The 22,451-nt window shown below is 53.3% G+C and overlaps 8 protein-coding genes across 8 annotated transcripts; 5 read left to right on the forward strand and 3 right to left on the reverse strand.

The window, feature by feature from the left end:
• Nucleotides 1–215: 215 nt before the first annotated feature.
• On the forward strand, nucleotides 216–623 carry PG985_005715 (uncharacterized protein; the record flags this gene model as incomplete). The annotated part of the gene is made up of 1 exon (XM_066825484.1): nucleotides 216–623. One exon carries the CDS (start codon nucleotides 216–218, stop codon nucleotides 621–623), a length of 408 nt encoding a protein of 135 aa, XP_066688644.1.
• Nucleotides 624–635: 12 nt separating this feature from the next.
• On the forward strand, nucleotides 636–2,093 carry PG985_005716 (uncharacterized protein; the record flags this gene model as incomplete). Its single annotated transcript, XM_066825485.1, has 1 exon — nucleotides 636–2,093. One exon carries the CDS (start codon nucleotides 636–638, stop codon nucleotides 2,091–2,093), a length of 1,458 nt encoding a protein of 485 aa, XP_066688645.1.
• Nucleotides 2,094–2,526: 433 nt separating this feature from the next.
• On the reverse strand, nucleotides 2,527–2,928 carry PG985_005717 (uncharacterized protein; the record flags this gene model as incomplete). The annotated part of the gene is made up of 1 exon (XM_066825486.1): nucleotides 2,527–2,928. One exon carries the CDS (start codon nucleotides 2,926–2,928, stop codon nucleotides 2,527–2,529), a length of 402 nt encoding a protein of 133 aa, XP_066688646.1.
• Nucleotides 2,929–5,160: 2,232 nt separating this feature from the next.
• Nucleotides 5,161–6,720, forward strand: PG985_005718 (ankyrin repeat protein; the record flags this gene model as incomplete). The annotated part of the gene is made up of 3 exons (XM_066825487.1): nucleotides 5,161–5,229; nucleotides 5,285–5,803; nucleotides 5,863–6,720. 3 exons carry the CDS (start codon nucleotides 5,161–5,163, stop codon nucleotides 6,718–6,720), a joined length of 1,446 nt encoding a protein of 481 aa, XP_066688647.1.
• A 2,555-nt stretch (nucleotides 6,721–9,275) lies between these two features.
• On the forward strand, nucleotides 9,276–9,569 carry PG985_005719 (uncharacterized protein; the record flags this gene model as incomplete). The annotated part of the gene is made up of 1 exon (XM_066825488.1): nucleotides 9,276–9,569. The coding sequence occupies one exon, from the start codon at nucleotides 9,276–9,278 to the stop codon at nucleotides 9,567–9,569; it is 294 nt and encodes a 97-aa protein (XP_066688648.1).
• A 157-nt stretch (nucleotides 9,570–9,726) lies between these two features.
• Nucleotides 9,727–10,065, reverse strand: PG985_005720 (uncharacterized protein; the record flags this gene model as incomplete). Its single annotated transcript, XM_066825489.1, has 1 exon — nucleotides 9,727–10,065. One exon carries the CDS (start codon nucleotides 10,063–10,065, stop codon nucleotides 9,727–9,729), a length of 339 nt encoding a protein of 112 aa, XP_066688649.1.
• Nucleotides 10,066–19,805: 9,740 nt separating this feature from the next.
• On the forward strand, nucleotides 19,806–20,532 carry PG985_005721 (uncharacterized protein; the record flags this gene model as incomplete). Its single annotated transcript, XM_066825490.1, has 3 exons — nucleotides 19,806–19,966; nucleotides 20,069–20,366; nucleotides 20,425–20,532. 3 exons carry the CDS (start codon nucleotides 19,806–19,808, stop codon nucleotides 20,530–20,532), a joined length of 567 nt encoding a protein of 188 aa, XP_066688650.1.
• On the reverse strand, nucleotides 20,512–22,449 carry PG985_005722 (uncharacterized protein; the record flags this gene model as incomplete). The annotated part of the gene is made up of 2 exons (XM_066825491.1): nucleotides 20,512–20,526; nucleotides 22,183–22,449. The coding sequence occupies 2 exons, from the start codon at nucleotides 22,447–22,449 to the stop codon at nucleotides 20,512–20,514; spliced, it is 282 nt and encodes a 93-aa protein (XP_066688651.1).
• Between the last annotated feature and the right edge of the window lie 2 nt (nucleotides 22,450–22,451).

Raw genomic sequence — 22,451 nt, forward strand, 5'->3', positions numbered from 1 at the left:
AGAGACTACCTGGCTTTACTTTATTCTAGTCCTTTTCTGGCTGAACTTTGATTGCTTATTATCCTTGCGAATTTTGCCTAGGTCAACTTCCAGAAAAATTTTCCGCAAACTTCACCTTTATGCTCTGAGGCTGACTAACTATTTTTATTTATTCTGTTGATTATTCGTTCCCTGCAAAACTTAGCAAAACAAGGGACCAAATTATTTGTAACGGGATGGGAGGAAAGAAACCACAACAACGCCCGGAATCTAGTGTAGATACACGTGAGACCTGGGGTCTAGAGCCGAGCGCAGAGCCATCGTGCCTGGAAGCAAAGAAGCTGAGCCAGTCTTGCCAGAACAACCACCACCCTGGGATGGCTTCAGGGAACCCGTTGACAGACTTGTACAGATCGCACAATGCAAGTCCCCCGGTAACGGAAGCCAAATTGAGCGAGTTGGACATTGACAGGATCCCCAACAACCATAGACTACGCCATGACCTCAATTTCGACCGGGACCTGCAATTCCGACCGAACTGGGATGGCGAGAAGGGCAGGAAGAAGCAGGCCAAGGCGGATGAATTCTGGGCCAATCTTAGTGATCAATTGCACGAGTTCATTACGGCTCCCGCATCATCCTAGCAACGCCTCGGAATGGACCGCGACTGGTGTCTTCCAGTCTTGTTGAAGGAAGTGAAGGAGATTCTCCCCACTCTTGTTCCCTCTCAGGATCGAGTCTACCTGGATGAGGGGTTCAATGTGGAGCTGATCATGCAGCAGTTCTACAAAGGGACCGTCGACCTGGAGAAACTAGCATCGTGGCTTTCAAGCGTGCTCAAAACCTACTGTGCTCCTGGGAGGGATATGTTGGTGGACGAAATGTACAACAAGCTGGCAAACGGTAACCGAAGGAAAGACATGAGAGATTTGGTTCAGGGACTGCGTAATCTCTTGAACGTACTGGAAGGGATGAAGCTCGACCTTGCAAATCATTCTATTCGCTGTTGGAAATCCGCTCTAATCGAGGACACTGTAAATGTCGAAAGACGTTTCTTCTATAAGAAGATCCAGAGCGGCAGGCTCGACCCTCATCCAGCAAATCAATGGTACGTCACAGCCACCAGGGATATTGGCCTCAGTCCCGGGTCCGCGTCTGCTTTCGGCGATATGACAATATTTTTCGAGGCTTTATCCAGGTTGATCCTTCCTTCAAGCTCCCAGCAACTCCCGAATACGTTCGCCTTTGACGAGAAGCAAATAACAAAGCTGCGCAGCGACTTAATCAATGGCATCTACCTGGAAATATGCATGCGCCTGTCCAGCAAGCTCGAGAGTATGTACCGAAATCCGAGAGGAGCAAGTACCCTCATCCCTACCTCTGTCCCTGCCCCAACCCTAAACACATCGAGTCCAGTCACTCCTGGCTCCATCTACGCTAGGAGCCACGGGCAAGCTACTGGTTTCGCCTCCATTACGAGTTCATCGGGTTCACTCTCCGTGGCGGCACCCGAGACGATAAAGTCACCTTGCCGCTCATCAAACCATATGTTACGCCAAGATAAGTTATACGCGCAAGACACGGAAAGGAGCCACTATAACCTCTACAACGCCCTCACAAACCTGCTGCCGACCGCCCCAGCTAGCGCCGGGTCTGCTAGCGAAAGGAAGCTGATGAGGGAGTCTTTCGCAGTTGAGATCTTCCGCTCCACGAATGCGCCTACAGAGGCGCTTCATCAAGTCGAGGAAGAGCTTGGCCAACATCTCTACCAGCCTAATTCGCAACTCTTCCAAGACGTTGAATCGCACTTCTGGATCCTTCTCATCGCGGAGCTTCAAGAACGTGTCGGGATGCTCAAACCCCTTGGCAGTCTCGGTCTTTTCTCGGCAGCTGTAGGTCTCCGTAACCATGGACGATGGGGAGGGCCAAGCGCTCATCCTATGTCCAGTAATGCAATAGGCATCTCAACCCAAGAACCCCGCGAGAAAAGAGGAATAGAAGACATAGCCGCCAGGCTGGCGCATCTTGGCCTTATTCACTGGAGAGTGTGGTCGCCGCTGATCTATCTTGGCGGTTACAATGGCATGGAGTTGAGCCACGCTTTGGGTATCTGAGGCGTGCACAGCTTCTTACTGGGACAAAGTAAAGAGACCGTCCAGACATTGAAGGCTTCGGGGGTAAAATGCTCGCGGAGGCTGGCCTTATGAGTCAGCAGAGGCGAAGCCGTTCACGCCGTCCTGCACACAGGATGAAGCGCGATCAGCTTCGCCTCTGAATATTCGTGGCTCTTTACTAGTTCCGATATCAAGCTTCATTCACTATTTATCAGAAAGAAAAACTGGGCGTTACTGGATAAGATTTCCTTTTTCGTACAAGTATTAATTATCCTTGGAAGAATTAGTTGGAATTAGTCCTAGTGTAGATTCTTGTCCTCGTTCGGATTATTCTCACCCAAAAACGTCTCCCATTATGTATGCCTGACTTTTTACTGCCATATAAATCCTGAATCTGCCATGATGTTGTCCAAACGCCAAGAGCGGCTCTCCTTCACTGAAGTTCTATGAACTCAAGATCTTCTTCCGTCCCCGTACGGACTAGTTTGCCCACCAACGGGCTCATGCAAGCAAGGAGCTCAGTGATGGTGTACGTGCCTGAGAGAATCTTATCGGTCAGTGTGTAGATTCGTGAAGGCGATTGCTGGAAGAAAGTACGTGGAGCTGTGACCATCCCGAACTTGACTGGTACCCCAGTATGCAAACCCCAAACGCTGCCACGCGGATAAGGAGATGCCAAATGATAGGGTGTCGGATTGGTTCCTGAATAGTGCCACGAAGAAGCCCAGCCCATTCCCGAACCAACCAGAATCGGTAGAGGAGCGCCCCTGAGGTCGACAACACGCGGCCCTCGAGCGGATACCAGCTGCCCAAGATGGCCCCTGCGATATGGCATAGTGAAGTGGCCAAGAACAAGGGCAGCAGGATCTTGATTGGTTCTTGGATGGGCGACATACCTCGCGGATCTGTCCATCAGTACTTTTGGGAGACTGCTCTATTAAGTACTGTACATCGTGTGGAGGATCCGGTCAGGGTCGTCCCAGAACAGCTCAAGATGGAATAGATCGGCACCGGTAACACTGTAGGTAATTTGTATTGGACTCTGGGATACATGAGCATATGTAAAATGCAAGCCATAGTAAGTAAACCCTTGACGCAGTTCTGAGCATTCATGAAAACTCGACTCTATTTCGTACGTTGTCTAAAGGCATATACCCCGATTGCAGGTTGAAAAGTTGCGCGGGAACATGCCACCGTCATGCCAAAGGTCCTGCCTTTTGGAAACTGCGTTTGAACGTACGATTAATACAGCGACTCAAACCGACAAATTCAAATTGCAGCAGATCAGTAGTGGACTTGGAAAGTCCATATTTAAGCCGTCGCTTATCATCCTGGTCCTTACTGGTTCGCTATGGTGCACTAAGTCGCACCGTTCTCGTCGGGAGCATACGAAGCGAGAAACGGCTGCACCAGGAGTGGGAGACAGTAGAGACATAGCTACGCGTTTCAATCAAGGAGATAGTCCAGATACCGTTTATCAAACAACCAGGATCCAGGTTACACAGCCTTCGCCATTCCAGGCTGCGTTTCCTCCTGTAGTAGATGCTCACTGATCAACTTCTCGTGTACGCAACCATCTTCAGCACTTCTCCGATTCCCAACGAGTAGTATGCAGAAATGATAATGGGAGGCCAAACTACCATTCTGGTCCGCACCACCGTAGTCTCCCATTGCACCCTTACCGAAGTGCGCCGATTCCGAATGGGACCAGAGTCATCCAGTAACATACAGTACTGTCTTTTGCTGCGTAAGCTCGAAGAGTCTCACGGGCTGTTTTCGGTCCTGAGTAATGTTGGCCCTTACTGTGATGTAGAATAGGAACCGTTGCGCAAGTGACACTGAGAGACGGAATGGACGCCGGACGGACAGCTTGTGATGCAGCACATGTTCTGATGCGCAGGACAGAGCCTGATGTTTCGCCCGCTCCGCTTGTACCATTCCGACCTAGAGGCCGGTCGATGCTCACTTTCGGGTCCCTCCAAGTCTCAAGTGATGGTGCGGGGCCGAAACAATCATTCTGGTCCGCACGACCGTAGTCTCCAATTTCACCCTTTCCGACGTAGCGCGCCGATTCGAATGAAGCGAGAATCATCCAGTAGCATACAGTACGGCTGTTTCCGGCCCTGACTACTGTTGGTCCCTGCTGCTGTAGGGGCGAAGGGTCGGAAGAGTAGCAATGGCACACTAGCGCAATAGTGGGCAACATAAGCACAGTCTCAATTCGCGACCCCGCGCCATTAGGGCCAACTCCACAAGCTCCCCAGCCTGGAGAGATACCTTTGCAACGTTGGGAAAAGCACTTCCTGATCAAGAGTCTAGCACCGCAAGATGAACTGCTTATAAGTCAACCCGCCAGTACTTCCGGTCTCTCCTGACGACTGTACCTTGAGTTACGAAGACAATAGGACCGGAATTAGCTTCAGGTACCGTAACTTTGTCAGAAACAGATGCAAATTACTCTCTTATTTCCTTATGATACGGGTACGAACCAGTAGAGCAGTCTTCAAGATTTGGGATACAATGAGCGCATGCTACTATGTATTTGATACTTAAGAAAACAACCAGATGCGTTTCGGCTACCTATCGTGAATAGGCAGACTTAGTTCAGACCAAAAAGCACCCAGAAGTATTTGAGCAGCTTGCTAGGTTAGACTCTACAAGGCCTCTTTTGTCATGGTTCTGAATTATCGCAACCCCTAGTCTCCCATACATCTTGGTTGCGGCTTAGTCAGTTGCATGCCAGTCCTAAGTTGGTTTGCCAACTTGGAATGATTCGGTTGAAAGTTTTCATCATACCGTTTCAAGTTCTGTCCGGCGTGATTTGCTTCTACCAAAGTCCACCTTGCGACAACAAGCATGAAAAACGATGATTACCAAATTTGACTCAATTGCACACAGAGTAACAAGCCATCTTACCACGATTTTAACTACAACAAAAGAGTCGAGACGAGGACATCATTCGGTTAGATCCCTGCACGCCACACTAGAGTTCGTAACAACTGGACCGAACCCTCGTATCATTAATACACCATTCCCTAGAGCGGCCGCAGACGAGAGGTAGCAAGTCATGGCACCCAACGCTCCCACGGAGGCTCGGCATATTGGTTCTTTGGCAGCACGCGATGCCACCGAAATAGTATGTATGCTTTCCGGGCATTGGGTTACGTCAAAGCTAACGGCTATCCTCCCAGATTGATCCAGATAATGGTCCCAGAGAAGAGCATGGTGAAGTACCTGGTTTAGGTTCAATCTATCCCTTCCACCGTCTCAATCTCCGCGGCGCTGAGTCAGATCATGACGAAGATGATATTGAAGAGTATATACAGTATGTATTAGGTGGTAGCTTCAGACACCGCTCAATCTTCCGTTCTCCAGGCGGACAAGGCCGCCGCACTCAAGGACCTGCTAGGCCGGACAGCAGCGAGTATGCAATAAGAAGGTCTCCGGAACTATTGGGCACCATAAACGGGACAGGTGTGATCCGTCGGAATGGCCCCCAGCCCATCCTTGGAGGGACCGGAGAGGATGTGGCAGGTCCGCAAGTCCGCGTGGCCAGATTTCAGTCGGGACACTCTGGAGTGAGCAGCTTCACCATAACCAGTGGCAGCCGTCGAACATTCCGACCTGGTGCCAACATTGGCCCACCAGATGATCCTTTCCAATCGTACGATATCTCTTCGCCCCCCATCCGGGATCTTGCGGTTACTTTGGTGTCTTTCACGTCAACCTGTGCTGATAGAACTCACAGGGCCTTTGAAGATATATTCAGTCATGGACCGTCTGTCCCCCGCTCCCCAACCGTCCAAACCCACGCTTGGTTGACCAAGAAGGATTCGGCGGTCCGAGGTTCCCGGGTGGTATTAGCAGCCCCGGCGATGTCAGAATGGACCTCTCTGCTATTCTACATCATCTGCTTTTGACAGTGCACAACCCGAACGCTGTCCATGGTGGTGCAGTCCACTCCCTGGAGGCCTTGGATCGTATCATCACAAGTCTTATGGAGGGTTATCCCCAGTCGAACGCCGCGCCTCCTGCGTCCCACGAGACGATATCCAGGCTACCCAGGAAAAAGCTGGATGAGGGGATGCTGGGACCTGAAGCCAAAGGGGAGTGTACAGTCTGCATTGACGACGTAGGCTTGGGTGATGAAGTCGTCATGTTACCGTGTAAGCACTGGTTCCATGACGAATGTGTTGAATTATGGCTTAAGGAGCACAACACCTGCCCGATATGCAGAGCCTCGGTCGAGGGAGAGCGGGCAGGCCAGTCTCAGAGGACCGAGGCAGCACCAGGTTTGGAGGTAGGGCTATCCCCGACGCCCCGTTCAAGTGATGCGGGACGGCATAGGTCGAACCTGCGTCAAAGGCCGTGGGACCTGCTGGTGTCCCTAATCGACTCGGTTCGGGCTGCTGGGGGCGGTTCCGATGAACGAAGTGGTTCGCAATGGCATAACTCGATCTCTCCGTCTATGGATCCGCCTTTGCCGCAGCCCTCAAGAGTCAGAGGCCCTTCGCCTCCAAGTCGCCGCTCGACCTCCGGACCTCTCAGGGCTCCATTTGCCGACAGAGATGGCAGTGGTCCTCTGCACTGGCTCAGAGGTACGTTTGGTAGGAACAATCGTTCCTGATCCGACGTTACTTCTCGTATCCTTGCGGTGCCTGGAGTATCTTTGTCCGTCTTGTTTGCTTTTGCACATCCATGCTTGGTTGATATTGACCGTATCACTAAGACTGTTGAAATCAAAAATCGCCTGAGTCAAAGAATAGGACCCTGCGTGATACTCAGATCACTCTAATTATAGATACAGAACATATACTATCAATAATACACTGGAAACTTGCCGGTTATTCCATACTCCGCCTGCCATGTCGATGCATCTTAATCCTGGGCAATACCGGATACGAACCCGACATAAGGACAACATATCGGCGGCGATCCTACCGATTGTTGTACGTCCTATCCTTGGTGTTCGCGAGCTACCTTCCCAAAACGCGGCGGCCGCTTTGGTGCTAACTCTGTGGTGGAGCACAGTGCTCTCTTGGATAGCTAGCGGTGCTACGCTTCGAAATACAGGTCGCTCGCCTTGCAGAGAGCAAATCATAGCTTCCGTCCGGTGTACCATCCATGTCTGCATACGTGCATGTCATGAGATCTTCTCATTCAGTGGCCTCCTTCGGATACCCACTAACAAACTAGGATCACCCAGGGTGCAATCAAGACTATTCGGGGAAACGGAATCTCCAGGAAGCGATTGTATTTACTTGGGTTCATCTGGAATGCCGCCCTACTGCACACCAATGGTGACATTCTTTGGGTCAGTTCCATTCAAAACTTGTAACATTCATGCACGGCCACGCCGACCTGAGTTGATCCGAGGGAAGAGGGACATGAAAGGGGGAGGAGGAGGGGAGGGGGTTTGTGGTTCGGTCAGACTATAAAAGGCGGTCGTCCCCCAATGATATATGTCTGCCTTTCTCCTTTCTTTCCACCCCTTCTAAAATCTGCTCTACTACAAGCATACCAAAGTGTCCTCATCTATCTATCATCCACAAAGCTACGATTACAAAGCATATGAACTGCCGTTAGCTATGGACCCACGACAATACAGCAGTGCGCTCGCGAATCTATGGACGAATTCCTTGTGTTATGGCCTCTTCGACCCCAAACTCTCTATCGACTTCGGAAGCGAAGCTGATGCCGAAAGCCCAGCCGTTGCATTACAGTCACCGGAAGACGGGGTGGCAGGCTTCGACGGTTGCAAGTCGTTTGACACTGCGTTTTGTCTTTGCCCTAGTATCTACGAAAGTTTTTACGAAGGTTTTACTGAAGCAAACTCGGTCGAGGACTTACTTTGGGACGAACTACTCAACTCTTTCCAGCTTCCCCAAGTTCCAGGAGCACCCAGTACAGCGCTGGAAGCAAGTCTCGATGAAGTATTCACGGCCAGTGACGCACAGCCCTTCGTCTCTACGAACGAAAATCCAACGACAGCCTCACATAGCCCGCCAACACCAGGCTCCCCTTTCTCCACTGGCTTGGAAAAGTCGACAGACTCATCGCGTCTGATTGGAGAGGGAAACCATTATAGGACAGCCACCCAGAGGCCCCCTGTCGCAGAGTCATCTACAGCTTCACCAACAAAATATCCCAACCATCGAATAGACAGTGCCACGCCACTGGATACCGACGAGGAGAGGCAGCCCAACCCTCTGACAGAGGTGGCGAGAGGTCCTTGCCCGAAGAGGAAATCAACACAGTCATACTCAGAAAACTCGCCCAAACGAGCGAAACAACACACACAGGAAAGCACTGCTAGGAGCGGATTCAATCTTCGCCTTGAACAAGTGACTGTTTATGCTGAAGGCGGAATGAAGCAGCTGAAGTGGAACCGGCGTCGCGGTGTATGGATCGACACGTCAAAGGCTTGTAAATGGAAGGGTGAGCCTCTTAAATACCATGTACTGGGAAATTTGTCTTGTTCCTCGTTACGGTTGCGGCCAAATGGTCTCTGGTTTCCGATTGATGTCTCTTGGGATGATGCTGCAAAGCGTTTCATCGGATCGGGTTCTATGAACAAAAAACGGGTCAGTTTTGGGAAGGATGAGTTATCCACATTGTTCAGCAATCCGAATGTCGGTGTGGTTTTTGACAATTAGGTAGTAGGTGATTAAGTGGTCATTAGGTTGAGGACTTCCGACGAAACATATTAGCTTCCTCGAGCAACTTGGTCCTGATTCCATCCCTGTCCCCGTTGTTGTCGTCGTTGAGGAAGGTCTCCATCCTATAGTCGTGAAATACTCCCAACCGAAACAACTACCCATTACGTGGAATCAGGGTACTCACAGGCGAGGCACTATGCAGAGTATCATACTGGGAAGACTCGTGGAAGAGGATGAGATGAAAAGGTCATTGAAGCAATGTTATTCATCTCTCCCAAACCGCACGACCTAATCATGTACCCTAATGACAGAAGGTATCTACCTCGGTGGGCTCATCCGTCTGGAATTGACTTTCTTCTTATGCCACCTAAAGGTCAACAATACGCCCAGGGTAATCAGCGCCAGCCCCCCGACCCCAGCTCCGACCCCAATGCCGACCTCAGCTGCTGCGGATATTGCTCCTGTCGTGGCTGTCTTACTAGTCCCGGGGATGATATAGTTCGTTGCTGGCGGCACGGCGGTCATGGACGGGGCTACGGTGGGAGTCGGCCCAGTGTCAAGGGCCAAGATACTAGGGATAGGACCTAGGTTGATGCTCACACGCCTTGGTACAGACATCGACGCGGCCGAGTTACTGAGCATCGGCTTTGGGCTGTGGGAGGATTCGTCTAATACGGGGTGGTCAGACTGGACGAACCGCGAAATTGGAGTCAACCACTCGCTGTCCAAATTCATGGTTAGGGGCAGCGAGACCACTGTGGATTTCTGGGACAACAAACGACAGCTTATGGGTGCTTACGGTGAAGGTATGCTCTAGATGATTTGTTGAAACGTTGAAGTACCGTAGATGGAGTATGCTGCACTTCTCGTTGAATAGGGCTGTCCTAGACGTTCGGACCTCTGATCAAGTTATCGAGAATGAACATGCCGCCAGCTTACTGGGTTCTTTTGGACACAATACAGCAAAGATTGTTTCATGTGCCGCCGACACTCTGTATCTTGCCCATATCAACTCCAGGCTGCATGCTGCCACTCTGTGTCTCGCTCATATCAACCCGTTGCCGTTTACCCTCACGTTCCATACAATCGTTCTCAAGCGCTCTCTTGGAACTGGCATTGTTGGTTGGCCTTATTTTCTCTATGACTTCTGATAGTACGTTTCCGGCCAGGTATCCGCCCAGAACGTCCTCGATGCGTCTCCGTTCAGCTAGGGGGGACATATTGCGGGATTGTGTTTGGCCCAATTCTTCAAGGACAATACCTTCCCATTTCGCCTTCTTCTCCCTCATATAAAGCTGATCAATTTCGTCCATTTGGCTTTTCGAGGGACAATGGTCGGCATGATAGATGAATTTCGATGCCGTGCCGCAGACTATAGTACAGCCTACGCAGACCTTAGGGCAATTGACATCTGTAGCAAACTGTCAGAGGCGTACTTTAGAAGCAAGAACATGGAAAATACGGATTCCAAAATGTTTTTCAAGTTCTGCCTTATTGCTACACAATTTGAAACACCCGTCGGATGGGCATGAGGCTGCACCATTTGGTGTGGAGTGTTGTCGGGTGTCTGGCATGTTGCGATAATTAGGATGGAGCCTTCTTACTCCAATGGCAAAAGCGGAGTTATCCCCTCAATATATGAGGAACGCACCGAAGTTTTTCCGATGCTTTGAAGCGGTGGCTGCCTTATGGAGCCTGTTGGGCCGTCAAATTCTAGTATATTCAATCATGGTAACCACCATCTTCTGCTCTGAATATACGACAAACATGTTCCAGTGCAAATCAACCTAAACTAACCGCGCCATCAATCTCAACTATGCCTTGTACAACCTGTGGTGATTACGGATGGCCTGAAGGTTGTCCAAGATGCCACAAAGTTAGCAACAGGTAAGCAAAAGTCAAGGGTTCATACACCAACATTCAGTTGAGCCTTACTCCGTATTGGTTGACTCACTGTCTACTCAGCTCTTCCAGAGCGGTTCCTGTTCAAGATTTGTATTCGAACACTTCTGAACACGAAGCCATCCCCTCCATGGCTACTTGTCCATCACCGACGAAGCAAGATTTGCCGTTCTGCTAGGAACTTTGGGGACACGTTTAATTCTAAAGTGATGTTGGATTTGGGGCAAGGTGATTCCTGATAAATCGGTGATAGAACATTACTTCTTCTATTGCCCAGGGTTTAGTCTGAGAATTCATTTTCTCCTGTCCGTGTTTTCATCCCACAGCGATGCGTGCCGTCAAGTTGTGTGGACCGAAAAGACTGAACATATTGAATTGGAGCACGTATTGAGATTTCAAAACACTTCCGTGTATTGCCTTGAACATTTCTGCCTATTCCGTGATCTTTATCGGCCCCATCTCCACCTATCGATACTGGTTGTATAATCCCCTCATGCGGCATTGAAGCTATCGCCCGCCGAATTTTGCACAGATCCTCTTGGACAGTCTGCCTGCGACAGCTTAACACCGTTTCCCCCATTCTAGCAGGGCGATGTCGTGGTTGTGTCGTCATAATCGTCGCCAAGGATCTTCTGGCCGTCACCCGGCTATTCCAACGTGCAACTCTCTGCAGCAACGCATCCATCGCGCCGTGGTCGGGGTATCTTGTGGGTGCTGGCCGGGCCCCTGCATTCGTCGCCGCGGTTAGTGCAGTGTTCGTCGTGGAGCTGGGCTCGGTACGGGCGGGCTGCCGCTCCACCGTCGGTTGGGAACCTGGAGTGCCTGCTGTATGATGAGCGTCAACGGTCAGTCGACTATGTAGTCAATAGACGAGAATCATGCGTACCTTGCGGCCTTCGCGGCGAAGGCAGCTGCCTCGGACCCTTCTGTCTCATCGGACTGTTGGGAATGACAGTCCCGCCATCCTCGTCGGGGATGACGTCGTAGACAGACAGAGGCTCCGCCACGGCAGCGGGAACTGCTGCAACATACTCGGGATCGGTTTCGTACTCGGCATCCGCGTCGCTGGCGTCCGCCTGGGCCTCGAAAGGGATGGCTTCGACTTGGCCGCTCGACCGCGTCGCTCGGCCGTGGCTCGGTCTCGCATGGCACGCGGCTGATCGTCGAAACTGCGGCTGTTAGTAACAGAGCTGGATACACTCGACGGAACGGTAACCGGGACATGGGGACGGACAATCCTGTTGAGGTCCGGCACGCGCTGCCCGCGTGGGACGTGCATCGCCGTCTCCATCCGCTCGTGTGTCGGGTTCCAGTACGCAAGCGCGCTGAAGACGTCGCAGTACCGTCCGAGGTCTTTTGTCTTGTTCTGCAGCGACAAGCCGCTCTTTCGAACCTTGTCTTTCTGCGCCTTGGTGTGGGCCATGGCGGAGGCCTAGCTACCTACTATGGTTCGGCCACTTGCTGGACCTTCTTGGGGTATATTCGTGGCGTATCCATAGAGCTACAATAGCGTCCCGCTGAACGGTAGATATAGCAAGTGCTGGCTTGCGGATGTCAAATGGGATGGCATAATGAGCTCGAGTTGGGCGAGCGTCGCCAGGGGAGCTGCTATTCCGGTTCCGAACCCATGTTGGCGAGAGGATCCCGAGCCAACTTCTCTTCGGCGTGTCTTGAGAAGTTCTTGCGCAGCAGGAAGATTGGGCAGTTGGCCCTGAAGGCGCGGGGTCGCGAAACGGCGCCACGCTAATGATGGTGTGTTCAAGGGACCTGACCCGCTAGTCGCACTAGTGCGCCATTGCTACTCTTCCGGCTCTGCACCCCAATTGTACGCCAACAGGCGGGCAACGATGGAAGCCAGGACCTGCAACAGCCCAGGAGAGTATTCGAATCTCGACGGAATGCAGCAGAAAGAAAGCAGCCGCTGGATGCACTGGCTCCAAGGTCACCTGCCTCCCTGCGCCGGAACAGTACAAGCGGAGCGGGGGAACATCAGGCTCTGGTTCCATTTGAAATCGGCGCACTTCGGGAAGGTTCAATAAGAGACTACGGTCGTGCGGACCAGGATGGTAGTTGGGCCTCCCAGTATCATTTCTGCATACTACTCGGTGGGAATTGGAGGACACCCAGAGTGCCTCGTGTGAGCCAGCAAGTGCGACACGGCCAACAATGGAACACAACAATATCGGCGCTGCTGTCCCCTGGCTTTGCCCATTTGGTCCGGCGGCGCCATCAGCAGCTCTGCATCCTGAGGTCGACATCTGCCCTAGCGCCGCTTAACGACGCAGAGCTGGAGAGAAAACTTTGAACCGACTACGAAAAAGCATTTCCTGATCGAGAGTCTAGCTTCGCAAGATGAACTGCAGATAAGTCACACCGTCAGTACTGCACCGGCCTCTTTTGACGACCGTACCTTGAGGTACGAACCCAATAGGACTGGAAGTAGCTTTAGGTAGCATGGCCAGAAACAGATGCAGATAGCTGAGCTATGATACTGGTAGGTACGAACCAGAAGAGCTGCATTGAGGCTTTCGGGTACAATGAGCACATGCTACTATTTGAGTACCTGGGGGAACCAGATGCGTTTCGGCTGCCTGTCGTGAACAGGACCGGTCTAGCCCAAACCGCAGAGTCATAGAAGCACTTCGGCAACTACGAGGGGCCCATACGGGACCATAGCCACGCCGGCATGGAATTTGACGCAACATGGTGAGACCGGCTGCCAAGAAGCACTTCCTAATCGAGAAATCGGTAGCTTCGCAAGATGACCAACCCTTCAATGGTAGGTTGGATACTGTACTGTATCGTGCTGGCCACTTCTGGTTACTGGACCTCGAGGTACGAAGCCTGGAATATCAGAGTAGCTTTCGGTAGTATCGTCAGGAAACGACGCCAAATGGGTGTGCCTTACCCAGAGATACGGGAAAGTACGAACCAGAACAGCAGCACGAGAGATTCGGCGTACAGTGACCTCGTACTACTCCAGAACGACATACGAGTACGACCAGATGCATTTCGGCTGCCCTTGAACGTCGGGAGTACGTCATAAGGACTGGACTAGCCCAAGCAAGAGAAAAAGAGCTTTTCCACATCCATGCGACAGTAAGGGCCAACAGAACTTAGGACTGGAAACAACCCGTGGGCCTCTTTGCGCTGATGCAGCAAAAAGAGAGTACGGTTTGCCACTGAGTAATTCTGGCTCCATTGCGAATACGTCAAAAACTGGCTACTTGGAGACTACGGTGACAAGGCCCCTTTTGTCAAGGCTCTGAATCATCGCAACTCCTAGTTCTCTCGTACTGTCGGCTCCCGTTCAACTTCTCTGGTCGAGCGGATGCGGATTCGCTCCTCAGCCTCTCCGCAAGTTGGCCGGGTCACTTCCAGCCGCCACGGTAGACGCTGGCTTCCAGGAAACCCCGCTATTCCTGGCTGGCAGGTAGAGGCGACACCGACGCTGAGAAGATACGAAGCAGTGAGTAGTACAAGCTCGGTACGGTACAGTAATCTTGAAGCGGCTTGCGTTTTTGCTCATGGTGGCTCGATCACAACTGCGAGCCAACCAAGCGACTACAGCGACTACGGCGACAGTTGTCGTCGCCCAAGTCTGACCTCCGCCAAGCTCATTGGGTTCAGAAAGACCGCTCCGGACGACTTCGAGTGTGACGGTCCTCTGACAGTGGCAGTCAATCGACTTGATTATGGGTAGGACAATCAAAGGCGGTCTCGCGCACTGGCACGATTCCCAAAGCAGCTACGACCGCTTGCTTGGCAGGGATAGACCGAACACCCATTGGCCCATCGGGTGAGGCTAGCACCAGCTGACGTCGAATTAGCGCCATGCTCCGCCCATTTCGTTGGACCTTTCCTGCTGTTATAAAGGCCACTTTGCTTCCCTTGCCGGGCGACCCAATCTGTCGGGACACATTCCTCCCTTCGGGATCCCGAGCAACCGACAAGCACCCGACAATCGAGCAGTAGCAACATGCATCGCCGAGACGAGACGCAGCGACTTGACCACCGACGGAGTTAGGGTTGTGACACGGTTCATAGCTGACCGATTATATGGAAGGGACCACTTCATCGACGACAGTTCAGTGCGACGAATGGGTGTCCTATGGTAGGCATATCTATCGCAGCCCTCGAAGCCGCTTTCGCACAGGCCTGCACGTTCGAATGTCTCGTCGGGAGGCACGGAACCTCGCGCTGGTTGCCAGCGCTCGTAGGGCGGCTTGACGAGGATGGCTATGGCGAAATGCTGGTCCAGGGTATGCGGCGAGCCAACTCCTGCTCGGTCCGAACGAAGGCGCCTCGACGGGTCTGGGTTACTCTTCCTACCGATTATGGTGTGATTTTCAATGGTGTGTCAGCGCTTGTGTCGCGCTAGCAGAGATCACGCTTATGTTGGGAAGGGTTTGGGAAGTTGGCTCGCGAAAACCAAGGATAGGACGTACAACAATCGGTGGGATCGCCGCTGATGTGCCGTCTTCATGGAGGGCTCGTATCTGGTCTTGCCCAGGGTGTGGGGTGCTGATGCTAGACGCGGTGCTTCGGGACTTTTCGAGACGTAGGCGCGTAGGCGCGTTGCAGATGTTCAATTCGATGCTTATTCGCTTACCTGTGCTTTCGTCCGTAATCTGACCACTGTGTCATGAGAGGTGTGGTCTTGGTCTGCATTCACTTGAATTGGTGTTCCAAGCACGGGCTTGGCCCTATTGCTTGGTTGCCCTCTTACGCTGGATCTGCCTTCTATGCGGTACCCGTGCCCCAGTCACCTACCTGGACCTTGAGCGGGGAAGCTCCCTGTACTTAGATGCTGTGTACATTCAAGATGACCGACCTAGCTTGTTTGTTGGTCAAGTTCGTGCCCTACCTTAACCACCTTACCGTATCTTGTCGGGTGTATCCGGTGTATCTGTGCCCTCACTTGTCGAGATACGGAGTCCCGAGGTTGACTGGACTAAAAAAGGAAAAAGACCATACGCTAATGCCGGGTCTGGCACACCCACAGGTGTGGTAGCCTGGGGCGTCATACCGTAGCGCTGCCGGTGAATTATTAGGCCGTATCGGTAAGCAAGCGTTGGGTACGTAGGACATGCAGCAGCGGCATTCCGGTTATCTCTTTCGCACGACTCGTGCCGAGTATTGTTTTCTCCCGTATGGTCATGGTTTCATCGTGCCAAGATAAGCTGGAATCCTTCCAGGCCGAGCCAGCCGGAAATAGTGGCACGCTGATGCTGGCCGCGAAATTGCGTTCCACGTAGCCGGAACCCAATCAGCGGCCGTCACGGTTATGCCTGCATCCAGTGACGATCAATCATTGGGTCGATCATCGTGTTGCGGTATGGCACTGTACGAGTAGAACACTAACGAAGCGGCTTGGAGCTTCACCCTCAGCAGCTGCTCGACTGTTCATCATCCGCGCTGTCATTGTTGTTATTTCGTCACTATGTTGGAGGCGAGAGAATGGAAGTTGCATTAGAGTTAACTGGGCCGGCTCCAGCTCTGACCGACCCATTTGGGTGCGGGGCGACTGGTTTGCCGGCAGGGCTATCTTATGGGTCGCGACAAGTCTCACTAGCAAGCCATGGCCGGGGTAAATGGAGCATCCAGAAGCCCCATTGTACCCATCGCCACTAGTCAATCAATGCAGGCGCTTGGATACTCTAGGAAACAAATCGCAGAGAAATCGGCCGTCAAGGTGCATTAGTTAGGAATCAGAACGAGCCAACATCGGAGCCAGTCACCCCAGTCCGTTCAGCCAGCCATTGGTCTACTTGCCGTCACTATGGCAGAAGAGCCGAGCAAAATGGGTAGGACGCCATGCGGCATCTTCGAAGGGCGCTAGTAGAGGGATAGCAGAGTAAAATGCGAACTCCTGCGTAGCTGGCCAAATCTCCTGCATTGCTACTTAGACATTGGGTCACTCGCCCTGGTATGTGAACAGCCGGACCATGGTGGCTGTGGCCTTGCGGCCTCCGATCAAATCCCCCGCGTAGAATGTATTCCGTTCCGTTGCGGCCGAGAAATGGCGGCCGTCGCGCCTCGAGGTTGTAGGGATTGCGGCCGGATACTGTTGGGGAATTCGAATCACGCAGCCGGCGTTAAGCCCATCGTGCGACGGCGGGCCTATTTCGCTGGCTGATAATGTGATGGTGGAGTAGCCTAATGATGGAATACGAGAGTGAGGTGTATCAGACACTGAGCATAAAGTAGGTAAGCGTAGTGGCAGCAAAAGATTGATGTGAAGCAAAGAAGGGCAGAGAAAAGAGAGAGGCGGAACGAGGGGAAGTGGGAGGAGAGGGGACGAGAGAGGGGACGGGGGGGGGGGGGGGAACAAAAGAGGGCGAGAGAGGGTGAGGGCACGAGACAGACGGGGAACGAGAGAGACGAGGGCACGAGAGAGACGAGGGAACGAGAGAGACGGGGAACGAGAGAGACGGGGAACGAGAGGGACGGGGAACGAGAGAGGGCGACGGAACGAGAGAGGGCGACGGAACGAGAGAGGGCGAGGGAATGGGCGAGAGGGGGGCGGGAGCGAGAAAGGGAGCGAGAGCGAAGCAAGGGAGCGAGAGGAAGTAAGGAGGAAGTAAGGGAGGAAGTAAGGGAGGAAGTGAAGGTGACGAAAGGTGTGAAAGAGGGGAGGGACAAACATGGCCCAGGAAGGCGAAGAAGAGGCATAGATGCAGGAATAGATCCTGGACCGGAAGCAGGCGAAAGAGCAGCTTTGTCTACCCACGCCCAAATGCGGTCAAGGGGAGGCGAGAAAGAGTCCCAACGGCCGCCCGCGCTGAAACGGTCGAACCTGATCACCCGGATAACCAGGAGGGTACCGTTTGCGCCGTATGGGGGCTGGGCTTCCCTGGACCCCCGGCCCCCCGACAAGCAGCACCAGAATCGGTCCAAAGCCAGCGCATGGATAGTAGCTCGTGACGGACAGGGCCACCGACCCGTGGGTCTTGGCGGCGCGCTGCGGGTATATAAGGGTGACCTGCCTCCCACCATTGTCAGTAGTTTTCTCTTCCTTCTTCGCGCCTCCGCCCGGAGCGCCGGCCACCCTTGCAGCTTGAACAGACTCCTCCTGGAGGCCTTGCGGCTTGAACAGACTCCTCTCGGCGCCCTGCGGCTTGAACAGACTCCTCTCGGCGCCCTGCGGCTTGAACAGACTCCCCCTGGAGGCCTTGCGGCTTGAACAGACTCCTCTCGGCGCCCTGCGGCTTGAACTGACTCCTGCTTGCAGCTTGTCTGACTCCCGCCTGTGTTGTCCGAGAGCTTGAACAGACTCCCGCTCGCGTCGATCAGGGGCTTGAACTGACTCCCGCTTGTGTTGTCCAAGAGCTTGAACTGACTCCCGCTTGTGTTGTCCAGAAGCTTGAACTGACTCCTGTCGGGCTGGTTGATGGTCTTTTTGCTCCGTCTCCCTCCTGCGGTCGAGTCATCTCCTGCGGAGGGGTATCGGGCCTGGCTCTGGCGTCCGCAGTTCGAGTCATCTCCTGCCGCCTTTGCCACCCGGGTTTTCCTCCTACATTCGAGCATCTCATGTACCGAGGTTTTTCCCTGCACCTGCTAGTGGCAGTGCGGCCAGCGAAGCCGGCCTCTGCGCCTGTACGTGGTGCTGGCTACGAACCTGTTCGCGCGGATTGGGCAGTCCCGACCCCGCGAGCAGAGCCAATGCAGAGACGCGAATAGAATAGATGAATACAATATATTGGCGAATACTTACGTACATACATAACACTCCACGCACTTTCTCTTGTACTTCTTGCATGGCAGATCGTCGCCGCTGCCCGTAGCTTTCCCACTCCTGCGCCTTGGTTCTGCGCCTATGCGACCACTCCCTCTCGTGCTATAGCATCAACTGTACAGATCCCCCAGGTGGTTTGGCAACACGTACTTGTCAAGGCGTAATGCGGTGGACGTGCCGCCGCCAAAACCGCTCGTGCTAATTCGTCAGTGCAATATGTCCCGCTTGCATCTGGGGTCAACTGCGGCTGGTTTTGAGCAGGCCGAAAAGTCGTATTGGCGACACTAGAATGGACGTACGCCAGAATGGGTTCGCCAGAATGGAGCACCCCAGAACTGTCCACGAGGATGCGAGATCTTGCTGCGTCGCCCTTCAAGGCCTTGAACTCTCTCACGCGCTGTTTCCGGCCCTTGGTCACAATGTCGCCCAGTCTGCAGCACCGAGACTGGCTCAGGGGCGGGACTGTCAGTGGCGCGCCGAAACCATCCAGCGTCTGAATGGGCGGGCCAGAACCAGCACCGAAAGGGATGTTCACGCGAGGGCGGAAGCGGTGCTGGGGCAGTTCACGGCTGGGGAGCAGCGCTAATCCAGAACCGGATCCTAGCCCGGTCGACCTCGTTTTGCTGATCTGCTTCTCCAGTGCAGGACCGCAGGACGGATAACGCCTCTGAGTCAGAATCCACGCCAGAACACGGTGCTACGCCTCACACATAGGATCCGGGACTGACGGTAGCTGCAGATGAGCTGCTTGCTCACGAATAGGCCAAAGATGCGAAATCACATGCTGTCGGCCGCTTTTGGTGCAGGCTCACTTCGACCCTCCGCCTCGTCTGCTCCGAGTCGGATGCTGCTAATCGGCTCTTGCATAGCTATGCCTCACAAGTCGTACTTCTTCCAGAACTTAGCCTCTGCCCATAAGTGTAGGCTATGGATCAGTACTTCCCAACTGGAAAGCCCAGCTCCGCGCCTGCCAGCCTAGCCACCAAACTGTGCTGGGCTCGCATCCATGCTTGCTGCTTCATTACAAGTGAAGTAGATCAGAACATAGTGAACTCTGACCGCATGCCTGACGTTCACAAGGAGATTCATTGTCAGGAGGCCGGTTATGTAGGGTATACTCTTTTCCCTAAGGTTAGGTGTTATATTTAATCAGATAGGCATCTATTCAACGGGCAATTGAAAAGATCACCAGTTTACCAACCAAACCAACCAACCAACCACGTCGGCTCTAAGAGTCTTACAGGATTGGCTGTTATCTACAAGGGAGTTAGCTGTGAGAGTCACCGAAACAATCATGGCGTCCGCTGTCTTTGGTTGCCTCGGGCATTCCCTTCTCCTTTCCTCCCCCTTTTCTATTCTCTTTAGCAGATTATCCTTCTCTCGGTTCTCATCAAGATACGCACAGCAGAAATCATGAGGCAGCGAAATCGGTTGAACGAAACCTTCTCTCAAGATAAACTTGCCGAGCAGTTCCTAGAGTTTGAGAAATTCGCTGCTGCACCTTCCAGTGACATGCGAGAGGTATCGGCTCGCATGAAGGCTGCAAGAGAACGTGTAATGGGCAAGTGGAACAGGTGAGTTAGCTGGTACCTATACACAGTCCTTTGCTAATAGCATTTCGGCTTTTGCCGTACTGTATACCCCTCCCAATACAAGACGTAAATCGATCTGGAAAGCATATGGCTCGAACTTTGCGACGATGCCGACGAGGCGAAAAAACACTGCAAAATATTTCTATTGTGGCATCGCCAGAACTCTGGTCGATGGGAAATCTGTCTGGGCCCAGACGAGCATAAGTGGAAACGAGAGGTTACCTATGCTGTCACACTCGCAGAGGTGTGGAAGTATTTGGTCGTAAAGGCCGATAATACCGTGCTTCATCGAAAGAGGAAGCAGGATCGCGCGAATCAAAAACATTGGCGGCTCGCATTTGCCGAGAAGGACAAAACGGGACCTATTGCGGAGATCTCTGGGGTGAGTCGTTTCTCCATCTGAACATGCAGGCTTCCTGACCACTAATCAACGGGTCTAGTTCATCGCTGGTGCACTAGCAACTAAATGCAATCTCTCACTCGAACAAACCTTCGTAAAGCAACAAACTACGCCTGAAGATATCACCCTATTCCTTGACACCCTTTAGACGCGGTCAAACGACATACCGCTCTCACCCAAAACTCGAAGTGCTTTCCATAGTATCTTGATGAACTGGCCCAAAGCGCCATCACTATGCTCCAAGTAATGAAAGTTTACTACTGGATTGAAGGATTGTTGCGATTGTGACCATTGCATGGAAGCTATTCGGCTCACGTGCCAAGAGAGCATGAATATTGGACGATGGAAGAAGCGGGTTAACAGGGTGGCTGGTGTCAGCCACAGGAGAAGGCGGCTGCGCTACGTGGGGGCGCGCTTCCAGTTCAATTGTAGTCAGTGCTCGAAACAGCAACAAATGCCATGATCAACTTATCCGACATAACGACGTAATTTAGGAGGCACGAAAAAGACGATTCTTCGTATCGCGCTGGCAACGCGCCGCATAGCGTACGCCGACTACCGACGACCGACAACATGAGTCGAAACCCGACACAGCATGGCGGCGAGCATAACAGGAGCGGGGACAAGCTCGCGACTTGAGCAAGGCAGCATGGCGACAATTAAGAGACGATAGCATAGCGGCCACGGTTCTTATTCACTGTTTCGAATGGCCATCGAGCCCGAAGCACGCCGGCACAGAGTGACTCCTTGAGGCCAACGGGGCTACCCAGTCCCCACGAGACCAGCGTGATAGAATTGCCACGACCGACCTGCATGCATCGCGCGATAGACGCATCCCACCGACGAGTGCCACCCGACTTCCGAGCACCACTACGTGATTCATGGAGACCCGAGCCAACGAGCTTCTGTGTGCTGTTCGGGCACCTGTGATTAGACGTGCACATCGTTGCGATGGCGCGGAAGGCCTACAAAGTCGTGAAACTGGTAATGTGTGGGCGTGCGTAAGTCGGAGGCCTCAACCGGTAGTTGGGCGGTGGTATACTTACTTTTCGTTGTGGTGGGCCAGCTCAGACTGCACAGCCTCGAACTTGCCCAGCAACTCATCCACCTTGTCCGGCAGTTCTTGGGTATCGCCCGACGTTCTTCCTTTTCAGTACAACGCGCGGACTGGATGTGGGGGGACCTACGGTGACGGGGAGCTGAAAGGGCCTGGGTCGAGGTCTTGTTGGCCATCAAAGAAGTTGGGAACGTCTGGAAAGGACAGTGGTTGTTGGTTTGGAGGCTGGAGCTGCGTTGCAGAAGGAGCGACGGTCTTGGGCGCAGACGCAGTTGCGGGTGCAGTCGCGGGCGCAGTGGTGGCGTGGCCTGCTGATGGTCGGCCCTGCCGTGGCTGGCGGGGACGCTGCGCTCCGTATCGCTGCGAAGGGAGCATTTCGGCGTGGATAGAAGCGGTGGATGAATAGAGGTTACAGGTGGAGGAGAGCAAGGCGGACGAAGGATAATGGTAGCTGAGATTGGCCCTAACAACTGGTATCTATGTGGACATAATTCTGCGATACTGTGGTGAAGTAGGGCTGGATAACAGCACGCTCTTTGTAGGCTGGGTTGTCAGGCGCGGAACTGGTCTTTCCAGTTGGGAAGTACTGATGCATAACTTACACTTATGGCCAGAGGCGAAGTTGTTGTACGTGTTGCAGTGCTCCGCCGTGTCCTTGGTGAGGTACCCGGCGATGGCGTTGGGCGGGCGGAAGTGCTCGTTCTGGCTGTTGCCGCCGATGGCGTAGCTGTGGGCGCCGACGACCATGTCCCAGGCGTGGCTGGCCACGTCGCGGTACTTTTGCGTGCCCGTCGCCTTGTACTCGTGCGCGGCGCCGACCCACTTGGGGATGTTGGTGTTGGCGTGGTTGCCGTTGAGCCGGTCCTCGCCGCGCGCCAGCCAGTCGAACGTCGAGGCCTGGTCGAAGCGCTGCGCCACCTTCAGCCAGCGCTGGTCCCCCGTCTGCCGGTACAGCTCCGCCAGGACGTCCTGCATGCCGCCGTACTCGACGTTGAGGACGGACTGCATCT

The sequence above is a fragment of the Apiospora marii genome, assembly GCF_038362585.1.
Source record: "Apiospora marii strain CBS 49790 chromosome Unknown utg000003l_segment0_segment0, whole genome shotgun sequence".
Lineage (NCBI taxonomy): Eukaryota > Fungi > Ascomycota > Sordariomycetes > Amphisphaeriales > Apiosporaceae > Apiospora > Apiospora marii.